Genomic DNA, 15,892 nt, shown 5'->3' on the forward strand with positions numbered 1-15,892 from the left:
CATGTAATGTCAACAGCAACAATAGGCTACACAAGGTAGTACAACACAATATCATAAAATGTCAATTGTATTAATTATTAATCTAGCAATTGCTTTTATCCTGTGTGTGTGTGTGTGTGTGTGTTATGTTGCTTACATGTATGTATTGATGAGTGTGTGGGCGTGTGTTTATGTCTGCAGTGCAATATGTGTAAAAGTGAATGTCTGTGTGTGTCTCTGTGTCTGTCTCTCTGTGCATGTGTGTGTAACTATGTGTGTATGTGTGTGCACATTAAAAACTTCTAATCCACATGTGGAAAGAGTGGAGTGGTAAGATGTGAGGGTTTTTACAATGGACTATACTGACACCAAAAGCCTGAATTACCAGTTAAACCTACAGCCTTACAAGTCAATTCCGCAACAACCTTTGCTGGTTGAACCTATAGCCTTCATAAACTAAGCCCCAAGCTCTTACCCTAATGCAAGAGGACATAGTGAGCTCCAAAAATATTGGGACAGTGACACGTTTTGTTGTTTTGGCTCTGTACTCCAGCACTTTGGAATACAATGACTATGAGGTTAACGTGCAGACTGTCACCTTTAATTTGAGGGTATTTTCATCCATATCGGGTGAACCGTTCGGTTGAGAAATAATCCCATATTCCTAGCACGCAATGATTACATTAAGCTTGTGACTCTAGAAAACTTGTTGGATGCATTTGCTGTTTTGTTTTGGTTGTGGTTCAGATTATTTTGTGCCCAATAGAAATTAATGGTAAATAATATACTGTGTCATTTTGGAGTCACTTTTATTGTAAATAAGAATATAATATATTTCCAAACACTTCTACATTAATGTGGATGCTACCATGATTACGAATTGTCCTGAATAAATCGTGAATAATAATGACTGAGAAAGTTAGACACACAAATGTCATACCCCCCCCAAAAAGCTAACCGCCCCTGTTATTGAAATGCTGAGAGGTTGGCATGTTTTGGGGGTATGATATTTGTGCCTCAGTAACTCTGTCATCATTATTCACGATTTTCTACACACTATGTGTTTATGCACACACATAGTTGCACACACACGCACAGAGAGACACACACAGTGACATACACACATTAACTTTTACAAATACTGCACTGCAGACAAATACACACACACACTCACCAATGCATACATATAAGCAACATAACACACACAAATGCATCCAACAAGTTTGTAGTTACAAGCTTGACGTAATCATTGCGTGCTAGGAATATGGGACCTATACTAAACTTGACTACTTTAATACACATAAGTGAATTTGTCACAATAATTTTGGTCCCCTAAATTGGGGGGACTACAGTATGTACAAAAAGTGCTATAACTTCTAAAAGGTTCACCCGATATGATGAAAATACCCTCAAATTAAAGCTGACAGTGTGCACTTTAACCTCATAGTTGTTGTATCATTTCAAATCCATCCAAAGTGCTGGAGAACAGAGCCAAAACAACACAAAATGTGTCAGTGCGTGTGTGTGGGCTTGTATTACTATCCTCATGGCTACCAAAAATCCCCAAAAGTCCCCACAAGGATAGCAAAACAAGGAAAATTCTCCCTTGTGGGGATATCTCCCAGGTCCCCACAAGGACAAAGGCTGTTTTAAACTTTGGGGTTAGGTTTAAGGTTACCATTAGGGTTAGGATTTAGGGTTAGGTTTAGGGCTTAGGGAAAATAGGATTTTGAATGGAAATACATTTTAGGTCGCCACAAGGATAGTAAAACATTTGCTGTGTGTGTATGTACACGGATTAGATACTGCCCATTTCCCAAAGTTGACACATTTTTTACCCGGGTGGTATTTCCATAGACTGTAGGGTATTTCAGAAAGCAGGATCAACGGGTTTCCTAAATATTCTACGTAATCCATAGTAAAAAGTTATCGGGATGTTGGATTGTGGAAATGAAATGCTACTCTCGACATGAATGAAAGCAATGTGCAATTCGTTTTTATAAATCCAACACTTTATTTGGATTTCGGAACAAATATTCCCCAATCACATTGCAAATTGTTCAATAACAATCTAGTTTTTGAAATAACTAATGGTTATTGGTAGAATGATCAAATACATCAATGGTCCAGTCTGTGGTGGAGAAAGGGGGTTGGGTTTAAAGCGGAAGAAGAAAAGGCCCGCAGTGATTTCAGTTTGCTCTCCAACCAGAGACAACAATGATGTGACATAGCAATTATGAGAACTATTGGTTTTGTAACATAATACAATTTTACTCCAAATAAAAAAAACATACAATCAAGCTCACAGACACAAAACTCACACAGAACAGACACGTGGTAGCACACAAGCTCACACAAGCAATGCCACCCACACGTTACCACTCTTTCACAAAGACACACACACACATACAGACCAACAGACACCCCCAGACAGTGTGACAGACAGCGTCACTCCCGGGGCTGGATGTCCAAAATGTTCTCAGCCAGGCTGGTGAGCTTGCTGTCTTCCAGTGCTCTGACCAGCCGGCCCAGCCGTGCCGCCCTCCCCTCCGCCTGGATGAAGCGGTTCAGCAGCTGATAGGCCTGCTCGTACAGCCCCTCCCTCTCATACTCGTAGGCCAGGTTGTCTATGGCCGGCCCTTTCAGCGCACGGCAGTTCTTGCCCAAGGCCCGCCCCACTTTCCTCCAGTCCCGCCCAACGCCGTTGGAGAACCGCTGCAGGTCTCCTGCCGCCAGTATGCGGTCCTCTGATAGGTCAGGAGACAGAGTGGGAGGGGCTGTTAGACATGTATCCAGAGTCTATATATGTTTCTGCATGTAAGACGTGGTGTAAGTAAAATACAACAGCAACCTTCCAGCTACTGGCCCGCCTCTCTTACCTCTAGGTTACCCCGCCGTCCCGGGTGTAGTAGATGACCCATAATGAGTGTCCTCTATACCAGAGATTGGGCAAGCTATAATGATCCTCTTCCTCAAAGGACCACTTAGATTAAACCCAGCACTTGAGCTGACTAAAAGTCTCATCAAACTATTTGAGGCACAGGTCAATAACCTTCCAGTGGTGGTCTACTGACCGAGAGGTGAGAAACACTCTTCTATGCCAGTGTTTGAATGTAGAGGACCCAGGGGACAGCTCCCCGCTGAACCCCCACTGATGATAAGAAGCAGCCATGGAAGCCAGAGCCAACTCACCAAACACCCTCTTCTGGAACAGGAAACAGTTGCTGGGCACGGGGGGCTCTTCCTGTGAGAGGGTGGGTGGCTGGGGGATGTGACCCAAGGCCTGGCTCTGCAGCTGCTGGTCCAGCTCAGCAATCTCATCATCCCTTAGGCGCCCCGGCTGACAGGAAGTGACATCAACATTTAGAACACCTCATAGTGAGTCATAAGGCATAAGGGACAGCAGAGCACCTGTTAGGTATACACTATAGATTGCTGAAGTATTGCTTGTGATCTGTTTATCATATATTACCAGTAACAACACCACTATATATGGATTATAACCGGTATATAGTATATTACCTGTGACTGGTGGATGTGCTGCAGACAGAGCTCAAGGTCGTCCAGACAAAAGTCCAAAGTGTGCGTCCCGGCTTTGAGCTGGGTTTCCAAGGCAAGCTCCTGTGTGCCGTGGAGGAGGCGGCAGGCGTGCTGGGAGAGGGACTGTTGTACGGCACCGGAGCCATAGCTCTGCAGGAACCTGCGGCACGCCGCCACATCCACAAACTTCACCTCCACACCCAGCAGAGGATCTGCATCGTGCAGCTTCAGGATCTCGTACCCCTCCAGCCCCCCAGCTGAGTCTGGGACACAGGCCAGGTAAGGTCAAAGGTTAGAGGTAACCATAGCGAATCACTGGCACAATAGTAATATTTTTTCCACTGTGACCATAAAATAAATATAACCTGACTGTCTCCCTCCACTACTCTGGTCCAGGCAGAGCTCTGAGCTCAACCGTGTTATGACTTCCTAAAAGATCTCCCAGCGTTTATCTGACAGCAGTTTTTCATAAGGCTTTAACTATTTTCATCCCCTCAGTAGATAAGCAGGTCACACTGCAACACCAGCCCTTTTTCACTCTCCATGACCACCAAGCTAAGCCTTTCTTTCTATCAATAATACATCTGCCTCACCCAATGCTCAGCATGCTCCCTACGCTAGCTGGAGACCGGATGGCCTGATGTGGCTCACCTGTGAGTGTCAGCTTGAGGACTTTGAAGACGCTGAACTTGCCCTGCTGGTCTTTGTAGAGAGAGAGCAGGTTCACTGCGGGACAGGAGCGCAGGAAGAGAACCGCACATCCTGTCCACGGGCCATCCTCCACACTCAATGTCACCATTTTCTAAAATATCACATGGAACAACACCCCATACAAGATTAAAGTTCATAATGCCTCTGCTCTGTATACTACTAGTCAGACATTATGGTGAATTTTGTACAGCACAGGAGCATGTACTTATAGCTACATTCTTACATACACAGTACACACACACTCCCCACTTGACATTATCACACGCATGCGCACTAACAGAAACAGACATGCATGTTGTCCTATAAATAGTTAATGGGAACTGTCTCTGTCTCGTTCCCTTTTCTCTCTCATACATATCACAGCTCCTTTCTCCTGCCTCTCTCCTCCCAACTAAACATACAGTACCTTTTCATCCATTATGTCCATTGTTTGGGCATTCCCGTCATCTGACCTCAGCTGTCACAAGCTTCTTCTGTGTTCCCTTCAAGCCTCCTCCTTCCTGCAGAGATAGAGCAGATATATTACTCAGGCAATCAACAGTCTGAGTTCAAAGGCTAATACACATCAATCAAATCCATCCGGGTATTAAAAAGAGTCAGGATCCAGATGCAATCACAATACAATGCAACCCCTCACTTTATATTATCTCACTCCACTATTCTTATTTTACCCTATCTTATCTCCTCTATATGTCATTACATTAATTTACTATTTAAATGTCCCTTTACTACCCAGGGGCAAACACACACATCTACAGTGTACTGCCAAAAACCACTGAGCCAAAACTGATTAAAGTCCCACTGTCACGTTGGTATGAATGATTCGGGACACAGGCGCGGGAATGCGTAATACGTTTTTTTAATTACACCCAAATTACGACGTGTCGTGTAAAGGCACGGGGACGAAGACCAAACAAACACTATACAAAACACAGGGTAGAAACCCAAACAAAAGAGCGAGGAGTACCTCGAATAGATAACACAAGCGCACAATGATTAACACACGGGATGAGACCTGTAATCATCTGTGCAATCCACAATGGCACGAAAGCCAAAACACAGCACAGGTACTCACACGAACCAACTGACATTGTAACAATAATTGTCAGGACACTGGTAAATCAAGGGCACACTTATACAATTACTAACCACTGGGAATAGGGGGCAGGTGTGCGTAATGAAAGTTCCGGAGGGATCCGTGACACCCACAGCACCCACACATCCTGTCTCACATACTCACACAAACCAGTAATTAGAATCCATATGGAAGCTTTAAGTGATAGTCTACTGTGTGCTCACCCCTCTACCTCTCTCCATCACTTTCTAAGTGCCGTCTGTTGCTGTGCCTTAGTATTCTATGTTGCTGTCTTTTGTCTACCCTCTCTCTCATCCTGTCCTGGTTGTAAAAAGTATAAAAGTAAACAATTGTTTTAATAGTAATTTGACAGGATTTTCACCTTACCTGTACATTCTTTGTAAGCCATGTTTTATTTTTTCACTGTCTGTATTTCATTTCTTATAATTTGTGAAAATAAATAAAACAAATTAGATTCTATAGAGCAGCTTGAAGTGATACAGTCTACTGTGTGCTCAATCCACCTGCTCTCTTCTGTTACTTTCTATGTGTCTTGTCTGTTACTATCTCCTTTGTCTATCCTCTTCTGTTTATGGCCTGTTCTGTTCTTCTGGTGTCTCTCTGCACCATCTACTTTTCTGTTGCTGTCTCTGTGTCTTGTTTAGTGTGTTTCTTTAATTTTGCAATCCAAAACAGTCAAGGGGATATTGGGGTAGCTTAACTTGTTTTGGGCCTGTGACCGGATCACCTAAATCATCCTCTTCCCTACCATTTGCCCCTGGCTGCTGCTGTTCTAATTGCTCCACTGACCTGCTGTTCTCATCTGTCCTCCTCCTTGGCTTATCTGAAAGGTAGCAAGGTGCAGCATGTCATTAGTTCGTTTTGAAGGGCAACTGCACTTCCTGATTTGACCTTGTTTTAGATTTGGTTCATTAGGAAATGCTAGCGGCCATGACTGAATTCAAATGTGAGTTGGCTTTGGGGTGTGGTTTGATGTGGGTGTCTCGTGTGCATGTTCACAGGTCGGAAGAATTAGCCCAATTATATTGCCAATTAGCTTCAGCCTGCTGGTGTGTGACCAGACTTTGGATAGCCTATCTCCGGGGCTTGTTATGGCCAGGAAATAAATTACACAATGTAAATGAGCCAATATTTTCATGCTGCACACCTTTTAGTTCTCATGAAATGCTTTTAACATTTGTATTTGAATTTCTACAATTTATAGTTGTTTGAGGTTATCAAGTAATTGAAATTTGGAGCTATTGGAATTTTAACATATTGTCCCATGTACATTGTGTAATTTACAGAGGGTCCCTAACTAGCCTCATAGGGATATCCAAAGTCAAACTAAATTTACCACAGGCATTACGATCGGGTCGCATGCAGCTGCACTCAAAATTGATTATTACTTGTGTCCTGCCGGCTGTGGGCAGGATTGAAACAAACCCAACCTTCATTTACGTTTTGATGCGGTCACAACCACAAGTCTCACAAAACTCAGTTTTGGTCAAGACTGACTTCATGACCAAAATTATCATATTTACACTTTGTAGTTAATTTTGACAGTAGAATAAATGTTTCATATCTTTTTAGGGGCAGATGCTATTTAAAGTTAGTTTAAAGTTATGACCGGGCAACTGTAACGAAAAATTATTCTGCATAACAGCGCAACACAACTCCAAACATGACAGATAAGAAGCTACATAGCCCATAGGCTTTCACCCCATCTCAGGCAAACACAGCTGATTAAACTAATTGCGTTCTAAACTGAAGATCATGATTAGTTGATTATTGGAGTCAGGTTTTTTTGCGAGGCAAAAGTGTTACACCAATCAGGCCTCCAAGGACCGGAGTTGCCCATCCCTGCCCTAGGCTATATGACTATAAAGAGACATGAGCCAAAAATATTGACCTGTAGAAGTTATAACATTTCTGTGATTAATTTAATCAGTCAGTCAATTTAATTAGTCAGTTCCACCAGCTAATGTGAGATTTTTTGATTAGATAACATTTGATGACCTAAATTAACTATATATTTTCAATGTTTTGTTCACCTACAATCTAACTGCAAAGCTGGCCATATTTTCCCCTCTCTTTCTGGCTGCCCTCCCCCTTCCCTTCCCTTCTATACACATGATATACATGGAGTGCAATTAAATGCTGACTTGCAGGTTAACCTCTCGATAATGCAACGACAATAGAAAAGATAAGTAGCTAAGTGAATAAAATGAGTAATACAAATAAAAGCTCAATGAAATAATTTCCCCTATTTAATAATGTTTTTATTTTTACAAATCGTTACATAGCCTATATGGAAATAACAGACATGAGCCAAGCATGTTTACCTGTAGAATGGTATAGACTTCTATGATTCATTTCATTTCATCAGTTCTACCACCTCATCATTGCTTATCTTAAACAAGATTAAATACAATGTTGTAGTAAAGTTCAGCTTCAGTTCACAGGGAGGCACTGTGTCACTTTCAGAAGATATGGGGTGTGTTTCAGTTGTAAGGCTAAAGCAACCGACTATAGACTAAAGTCGAGGAGTGAAGTTGGGGGATGTGCATCTGCAACAGCCGAAAGTCAGACACTAATGTGGTTTTCCAACCGCAAGGCTCAGATCAACATGGCAGCTTTGCCATTGTTTATAAAAGTTTTTCTTCATTATGTCGAAATAAACATGGCTCCAACCTCCATATTACAAACTGAAATCATATAGTGTGTATAGTATGGTATGTATAGTATAGTGTGTATATAGTACAGTATGTAGTGTGTATAGTTCAGTATGTATAGTGTGTATAGTATAGCATAATATGTACAGTATAGTGTGTATAGACTAGTATGTAAAGTGTGTACAGTATGTATAGTGTGTAGGCCTACATTGTACAATCAATCAGTGAGAGAGCCTCAAATATCACATTCATATCCACTCTATACATGAATCACGCAAAGTTGGTTCCTTTTTCAGTTGTGTCTTTGGTCACGTTTGCGTGGTCAAACAAAAACCCTCTAATGATTGGTTGACAATAGATCCTCCCACAATGTACGCCATGGCTGGAGGATGAAGTTGGTAAAGAGCAACTGAAAAGAATTAGTCAAAATTTCATGACCTTTGATCACATGATTTTTGTAGAGTTCATGCAGTAGAAATGTAGACGCAAGACGGACAATTTTTATTAACCCCATAATGCAACACACTTTGAAAGGCTGTGACCAACAATGGTCACCAACTTGATCCGCTCGAATGCGTCCATGTGCTTTCGGCAGAAAACCTTTTTCTCATCTCTTCTGTCTCAGCTAGCTAGCCAGCCAGTAGCTAACAAGGTGGCTAACTAGCCAGGCTAGCTACAGAAATGAAATCCATCAAATACACTCACTGGAAATAAACACTTTTCCTGATATCATGACTTATATCAACATCCTTAGCTTGCCAATTCACTAAATATACTGTTAAATAACTGACAGCTTAAGGATGCTAAGCGCTAATGCTAGCTTATTAGCATTAGCAAACCCTTATGCTGAGGGAGACTAGCTAGTAAGCTACCACCAACCCTGCACAAACCTGTGGTTAACTCTGCTGCTGCTTTGACTTTCTGGCTGTTCTGCCCTTTCCACCTGTTAACTTTTTTTGCCACTCTTTTGGAAGAAGTTCCGAATATCCAGACTCTGACTGAGTGACAGGCGTTTTCGTAAGTAATGACATTGACATCTAACCAGTGCTGCAGGGGTGAGGGAGGGATCAAAGGACATGAGCGGTCCACTGCATTGTGAAATCTCAACCAATCACAGCAGGTACTGAGTCACTCCAGGGGCTTCTTGCAGTGCCTAGAGCAGTATATTGTATTGTTTATTTTTGTAGTAAAATTGTGTAGTGATATGTGTTTATGGAAACTTAAATCAGACTGAAATGTAAAAAACAATGTTTGCGGTTGGATCCTAAACATCCGGGGCTAAGGTCCCGGAAGCACAGGTCTAATGACGCCACTGCTACTACCTCCACCCCGACGCCTGACCTCAACCTAACCCCTATCTCTGGATAGACTTCTTTCAATGTGACTTGGGTCTGGTTTAGGGTCAAGTAAATGCTTGATATGCTAGACCTGGGAGAGTGATAAGTAAAGGGAAAACAGTATCTGAGCTAGATTATGCAGTGATACAGTCTGGAATCGAACCAGGGTCTGTAGTGACGTCTCTAGCACTGAGAAGCAGTGCCCTAGACCGCTGTGCCACTCGGGAGCCCAAAATAATACATATATAAATATAACTAACGTGTCCATAACTCAGCCTACAATTCAGGGTTTCAAATTTGGCCTGCGGGTGATTTTATTTGGCACAAGTTTTCTGAGCAAAGAAAAAAAAATATATATATTTTTTTTAATTGCTGCCTATTGGGGAACATAAAATACTGTAGAATCACCAGGAAATCAGCTCAAAGTGTTTTAATTTAGGAAATCTGTTCCCACGTATTCCCACGCATAAATAGAGGCACATACAGTGCCTTCAGAAAGTATTCATACCCCTTGACTTATTCCACATTTTGTTTCGTTACAGCCTAAATTAAAAAATGATTAAAAAAACTGTTCTTACCCATCTACACACAATACCCCACAATGACAAAGTGAAAACATGTTAAGACATTTTAGTACATTTATTGAAAATGAAATACAGAAATATCATATTTACATAAGTATTCACACCCCTGAGTCAATACATTAGAATCACCTTTGGCAGGTCACTCCAGGACCTTGAGATGCTTCTTACGGAGCCACTCCTTAGTTGCCCTGGCTGTGTGTGTTTCGGGTCGTTGTCATGCTGGAAGACCCAGGTATGACCCATCTTCAAGGCTCTTACTGAGGGAAGGAGGTTGTTGGCCAAGATCTCGCGATACATGGCCCCATCCATCCTCCCCTCAATACGGTGCAGTCGTCCTGTCCCCTTTGCAGAAAAGCATCCCCAAAGAATGATGTTTCCACCTCCATGCTTCACGGTTGGGATGGTGTTCTTGGGGTTGTACTCATCCTTCTTCTTCCTCCAAACACGGCGAGTGGTTTAGACCAAAAAGCTCTATTTTTGTCTCATCAGACCACATGACCTTCTCCCATTCCTCCTCTGGATCATCCAGATGGTCATTGGCAAACTTCAGACGGGCCTGGACATGCACTGGCTTAAGCAGGGGGACCTTGCGTGCGCTGCAGGATTTTAATCCATGACGGCGTAGTGTGTTACTAATGGTTTTCTTTGAGACTGTGGTCCCAGCTCTCTTCAGGTCATTGACCAGGTCCTGCCGTGTAGTTCTGGGCTGATCCCTCACCTTCCTCATGATCATTGATACCCCACGAGGTGAGATCTTGCATGGAGCCCCAGACCGAGGGTGATTGACCGTCATCTTGAACTTCTTCCATTTTCTAATAATTACGCCAACAGTTGTTGCCTTCTCACCAAGCTGCTTGCCTATTGTCCTGTAGCCCATCCCAGCCTTGTGCAGGTCTACAATTTTATCCCTGATGTCCTTACACAGCTCTCTGGTCTTGGCCATTGTGGAGAGGTTGGAGTCTGTTTGATTGAGTGTGTGAACAGGTGTCTTTTATACAGGTAACGAGTTCAAACAGGTGCAGTTAATATAGGTAATGAGTGGAGAACAGGAGGGCTTCTTAAAGAAAAACTAACAGGTCTGTGAGAGCCGGAATTCTTACTGGTTGGTAGGTGATCAAATACTTATGTCATGCAATAAAATGCTAATTAATTACTTAAAAATCATACAATGTGATCTTCTGGATTTTTGTTTTAGATTCCGTCTCTCACAGTTGAACTGTACCTATGATAAAAAAATGATAGACCTCTACATGCTTTGTAAGTAGGAAAACCTGCAAAAATCGGCAGTGTATAAAATACTTGTTCTCCCCACTGTATGTTTGGAATTCTCGCGGTCAATTTGCAGTGTACAAATTATTTAGAAGTATGTTCTGGCCCCCCGACCATCCACTCAAGGAAAAATCGGTCCACAGCTGAATGTAATTGGGGACCCCTGGCCTACATGTAATCATAAGCCATCATTATATTCATAGACCGGTAGTGTCATACATTATTAAAACTGAAAGTGTGCTGGATTAATTCACCAGATGTAGCCTAGAATAACATAGAGTGAATGAGGATTATGTCATCATCAAGAGTTTATTAATGCAACATTTAACATCCACCACTGCAGCGTCAAAGACTAAAATCATCCTGCCAAGTTCCAACCAAAGGATTCCCTGGACATTGGGTCAATTCAGCGAATGCCATTCTTTTGATTGGGATGAAAACGACAATCTTAGACAATCTTATACGTTTTGTTCTATGAAATAATCTTCATCAGCTAAAATCCCTTTTTGTGAATTTTGAAGCATTTACATTATAATAAACACATATTTTCATAAAGATCATGTTAACTGACTATTATTATCTCATAGAATAACATGTATAAGATCTCTTAAGCCTGTGTTACCTCAGACCTTATTTTTGGTGTTTATCCCAAATCAAATTCTTTCTCCGTTCATTTTCCCCATAGGAATGGCTGAATGAACCAGAGGTAATGCATTTCTGGTTTTTAGAACTACAAACTGGTGAGCTCTGTGCTGGGTTAGACTAATCATTTAAATATACACTACTGACAGGGGGCGCTCTTTTGAAGCTACAAATATTTTGGAATATTTTAGAATGCATTTATTTGTTTTTGCCACGTTTATTATATTACAGACACCTTAATGCATACGTGTGAATCATATTATGTGAGTTAAGCATACAAATAAAATATATATATATATAAAAACATCTTCCTTAAAGTATAATATTTTGAAATAACTAATATGTCACTGTTCCCATTACAACAAAATACTTAAATACATGTAATTTTGTCCTTGAAAGATTTAAATGAAATACTGAAGAATTCTATTCATTCCTATGGAACTGCTGCTTTCTGAAGAGTGCCAACATGGCTTCAAAGTCTCTCATTGGCCAACACATAGCATCAGCAATCCAGGGTTTATATACATCATTGGGTTAGACTACTGGGCCTACAAGACAGGTGGCACTGTGGGGTGTGCAGTTCTGTGAAAACGCGAGTCCCGTGAGTCACGTACATGATGACAGTAATTTCATTACATTCTCTCCTGCTATGAGGCAAGAATATGACACAGCAGACTGGTCTCATACACTAGATGTAACATAGTAAATGTAAATCCGGGTCACTCGAATATGTTACGTTTGGTATAGTGAAAGAGATGGAGACCCGCAAACTGTCGAAAAAAAGGAATAAATCCAAAACTGAGGCTTGAATGCAAAATAAAGATGTTTATTAGAACATCATGGTTCCCAAATAAATGAAGGTATGTTTACACTGAGAATGGCCCAAGGCCAAAACCTTTGTGTTTTGTTTTCACTTTTCATTTATTCACTTTCTTGCACTATGAATAACATCACCCAGGCAAAAACTAAAGGAGGGTGGTTGGTCGGGGTGGATGGGTGAGCATATAATGCGAATATGTTTGAATCTCATCACTGACAACTTTAGCATTTTAGCTAATTAGTAACTTCCCCTAACCTTAACACTTTTAGCGAACCCTTCCCCTAACACAACCTAATGTAACAGTATAACTTTAGACCGTCCCCTCGCCCCGACACGGGCGCGAACCAGGGACCCTCTGCACACATCAACAACAGTCACCCACGAAGCATCGTTACCCATCGCTCCACAAAAGCCGCGGCCCTTGCAGAGCAAGGGGAACCACCACTTCTAGGTTTCAGAGCAAGTGACGTAACCGACTGAAAGGCTGCTAGCTCGCACCACCGCTAACTAGCTAGCCATTTCACATCCGTTACACTCACCCCCCTTTCGACCTCCTCCTTTTCCGCAGCAACCAGTGATCCGGGTCAACAGCATCAATGTAACAGTATAACTTTAGACCGTCCCCTCGACACGGGCGCGAACCAGGGACCCTCTGCACACATAAACAACAGTCACCCACGAAGCATCGTTACCCATCGCTCCACAAAGGCCGCGGCCCTTGCAGAGCAAGGGGAACCACTACTTCTAGGTTTCAGAGCAAGTGACGTAACCGACTGAAAGGCTGCTAGCTCACACCACCGCTAACTAGCTAACCATTTCACATCCGTTACACTAACTCCCAACCTTAACCCCTAGAGCTAGCTAATGTTAACATTAGCCACAACATTTTTTATTTGTTGTTTTGACATATCATGTTTTGGAAATGCATAACATATTATATTAATCGCAATAAGTAACATAAGGTTCAAATTGCAATTCGTAATATGTCATATGAATAGTAATTTCTAACATATCATACAAAATGGATGATGGACATCCACAAATTAATACTTCCCATACTAAATGAATGAAATGTCTCGCATTTCCGTACAGAGTAATACGAAATTATCTGAGACCACGTTGGACACAGTGCGGTTCAGACTTTTAGGAAACTAGAAAAGTAGACCTACTGTATAGTAAATTAAGCTGCACCAAACACCGCCTATTGACCTTCAATAATAAAAAATAAAAAACTACTGCTGAAGTTTTAATCATACAGTCAAGTTGTTACAAAACAGTAGCCTAATAAACCATAGAAAGGAATCATAGCAACTTGAGAACATTTTCTTTCACGATTGACTAGTACTGTTATGCATTTGTTTACTGTCATTTGTGGCATTAACTGTTGTATAGGCTATAATTTCGTTTTGGGTTTAAAGAAAAATCATAATTGTTTTGTTAACTTACCTTTAAAGAAAAAACGTCGTAAGGACGGCAACGCGTCCTGACCACAGGAACACACACAGACACATTAATAACTTCCCGACAGGCGATTGGCTACAGGGAAACCTGGAGGCACTGTGATTGGTGAGAAAGAACATGCCGCTTCTCTATTGGTTAGAATCACGTATCTTTACGGGAAGGAAGTAGTTGACTGTTTTTGTTGGTTGATTGGATGGAAATATTTGTCTAACTGATCCTTTACTGCTGTAGCCATTTGCTTGCAACTGTGTAGCTAACGACAATGTTGAAATTATATCATTGCATGTACCCACTGAACATGACAGTGAAGGCAAAATCAATCGACTGAGAAGCAAAATACCAAATAAGTAACAGGTTATTTTGTTTAGGTCTATATAGATATAGGTCCTGTTATTTTATGTTTTTGGAAGCAGGGCCATGTGTGATATTCATTTGCCCGGTTTAAATGTTGTTAACATGTATAATCCTTCCTCGAAGTATTCACTGCGCCATTTGAATGTAAGTGGGGTTCCTTACGTGCACATCCACATTGTCAGACAAGTGATTCATTCGGAGAAGGTAGGCCACATTTAACAAGGAAATACCTCGGTTATAGACAAAAACAGGCCGATTAAGCCTATAACAGAAGGTAGGCCACATTTAACAAGGAAATACCTCGGTTATAGACTGAAACTATGGCAACTGCTTGGGGACAAAAACAGGCCGATTAAGCCTATAACAGAATAGAGGATTCACATAAAAAATCAATTATGTGAGCAAAGCCCACATAAGGTCTGACAGTAAACTGTCAGTCTTATCTAGGCATGACAGGAAATGGTCTCACTATTAATCAGAGAGCCACTTCCAGAAAATTAAAGTCTGTCTTGAAGTCAAGACAGACTTTAGCCCTCTCTTCCTCTCTCAGAATCTGATATGCCAGCACTTCATAGTGTGCAAAGCTAAAATATCTTGATTGATTAATAAACCCTAGTGCTGAAATATATCTGTAGTGTTGTGCTACTGTCAAACACCCACACACATTAAACGTGTTGGACTACTGTTCATCCCCAAGTATCCTCTTTGATCACAGCAGTAAGATTGTAACCATCACAAACACATTCTCTCTATTTCAGTGATGGGGGGTTTGTGATTACCTTTGTGCAAAGAAAGGAACAAATTATTTTCATGAATTTTATGATATAGACAATTTTTACTTTGTGGTTGTGGAATCGAGTGAAAACCATGCATCGTCCACACACAGGCTTGTAAATAACCGCACCAGTTCAAGCACCGCCTTCGCCCCAATCTTGATTCGTCCAAATAATCAATGATAAAAAAAAATTTGAATTAGGAAACTCATACGTTTCCGATTTGCTAATTCGTAGAACATTTCCCAGTTTCCTAGTTGTCATGATGACACACCTATCTCGATCGATGGGAGAAGATTTGAAATAGACACGATGGCGGCGTACACATCGTTAGATTACTTAATGGAGCAAAACATTTATTTTAATAATGGAGCATTTTCGCACCACTTGCAATTGTACAGACATTTTAGAAGATACGTTTGTCCGAATCGAGAACGAAGATAGTGTCGCCATGTTAAAGTTGGTCAAAAATTCTCTGTGCTACACCAAACAGTACTTAACCTGTAAGCCTCTGGTTAAATCACAATATCTGGTGTAACAATCAATAACTACAGTATGTAGCTCCATCCTTTGTCGAAATTTAAGTCAGATTGCAACAATTGTTTCAATATTTCCACTAAGGTGACTAAAAACGATATAATGTATACCGATGTGTTTAAGTACTATGCAATG

General features: G+C 41.3%; 1 protein-coding gene across 4 annotated transcripts; it reads right to left on the reverse strand.

Moving 5' to 3' along the window:
- Window positions 1-1,973: 1,973 nt before the first annotated feature.
- LOC139563235 (tumor necrosis factor receptor type 1-associated DEATH domain protein-like) lies at window positions 1,974-14,169 on the reverse strand. Of its 4 annotated transcripts, none has more exons than XM_071381687.1 (7): window positions 14,079-14,144; window positions 6,116-6,149; window positions 4,637-4,730; window positions 4,171-4,321; window positions 3,502-3,782; window positions 3,172-3,319; window positions 1,974-2,726 (listed from the first exon to the last, which is right to left on the reverse strand). In XM_071381687.1, exons 3-7 carry the CDS (start codon window positions 4,655-4,657, stop codon window positions 2,428-2,430), a joined length of 900 nt encoding a protein of 299 aa, XP_071237788.1. In that variant the 5' UTR covers window positions 4,658-4,730; window positions 6,116-6,149; window positions 14,079-14,144; the 3' UTR covers window positions 1,974-2,427. The 4 variants fall into 4 exon arrangements, with proteins under 4 accessions (XP_071237788.1, XP_071237786.1, XP_071237785.1 ...); XM_071381685.1 differs by lacking the exon at window positions 14,079-14,144 and adding an exon at window positions 5,693-5,745 and having other exon boundaries at window positions 6,116-6,144; XM_071381684.1 differs by lacking the exon at window positions 6,116-6,149 and having other exon boundaries at window positions 14,079-14,169.
- Window positions 14,170-15,892: the final 1,723 nt, after the last annotated feature.

This window comes from Salvelinus alpinus, chromosome 33, assembly GCF_045679555.1.
Source record: "Salvelinus alpinus chromosome 33, SLU_Salpinus.1, whole genome shotgun sequence".
NCBI lineage: Eukaryota > Metazoa > Chordata > Actinopteri > Salmoniformes > Salmonidae > Salvelinus > Salvelinus alpinus.

Coding starts and splice junctions, on each gene's coding strand:
- LOC139563235 (XM_071381684.1), bottom strand. CDS start 4,657: ATGGACATAATGGATGAAAAG. Junction 4,322..4,636: donor TGGACATAATGGATGAAAAG/GTACTGTATGTT, acceptor GTGATATTTTAG/AAAATGGTGACATTGAGTGT. Junction 2,727..3,171: donor GTTCCAGAAGAGGGTGTTTG/GTGAGTTGGCTC, acceptor CTGACCTATCAG/AGGACCGCATACTGGCGGCA.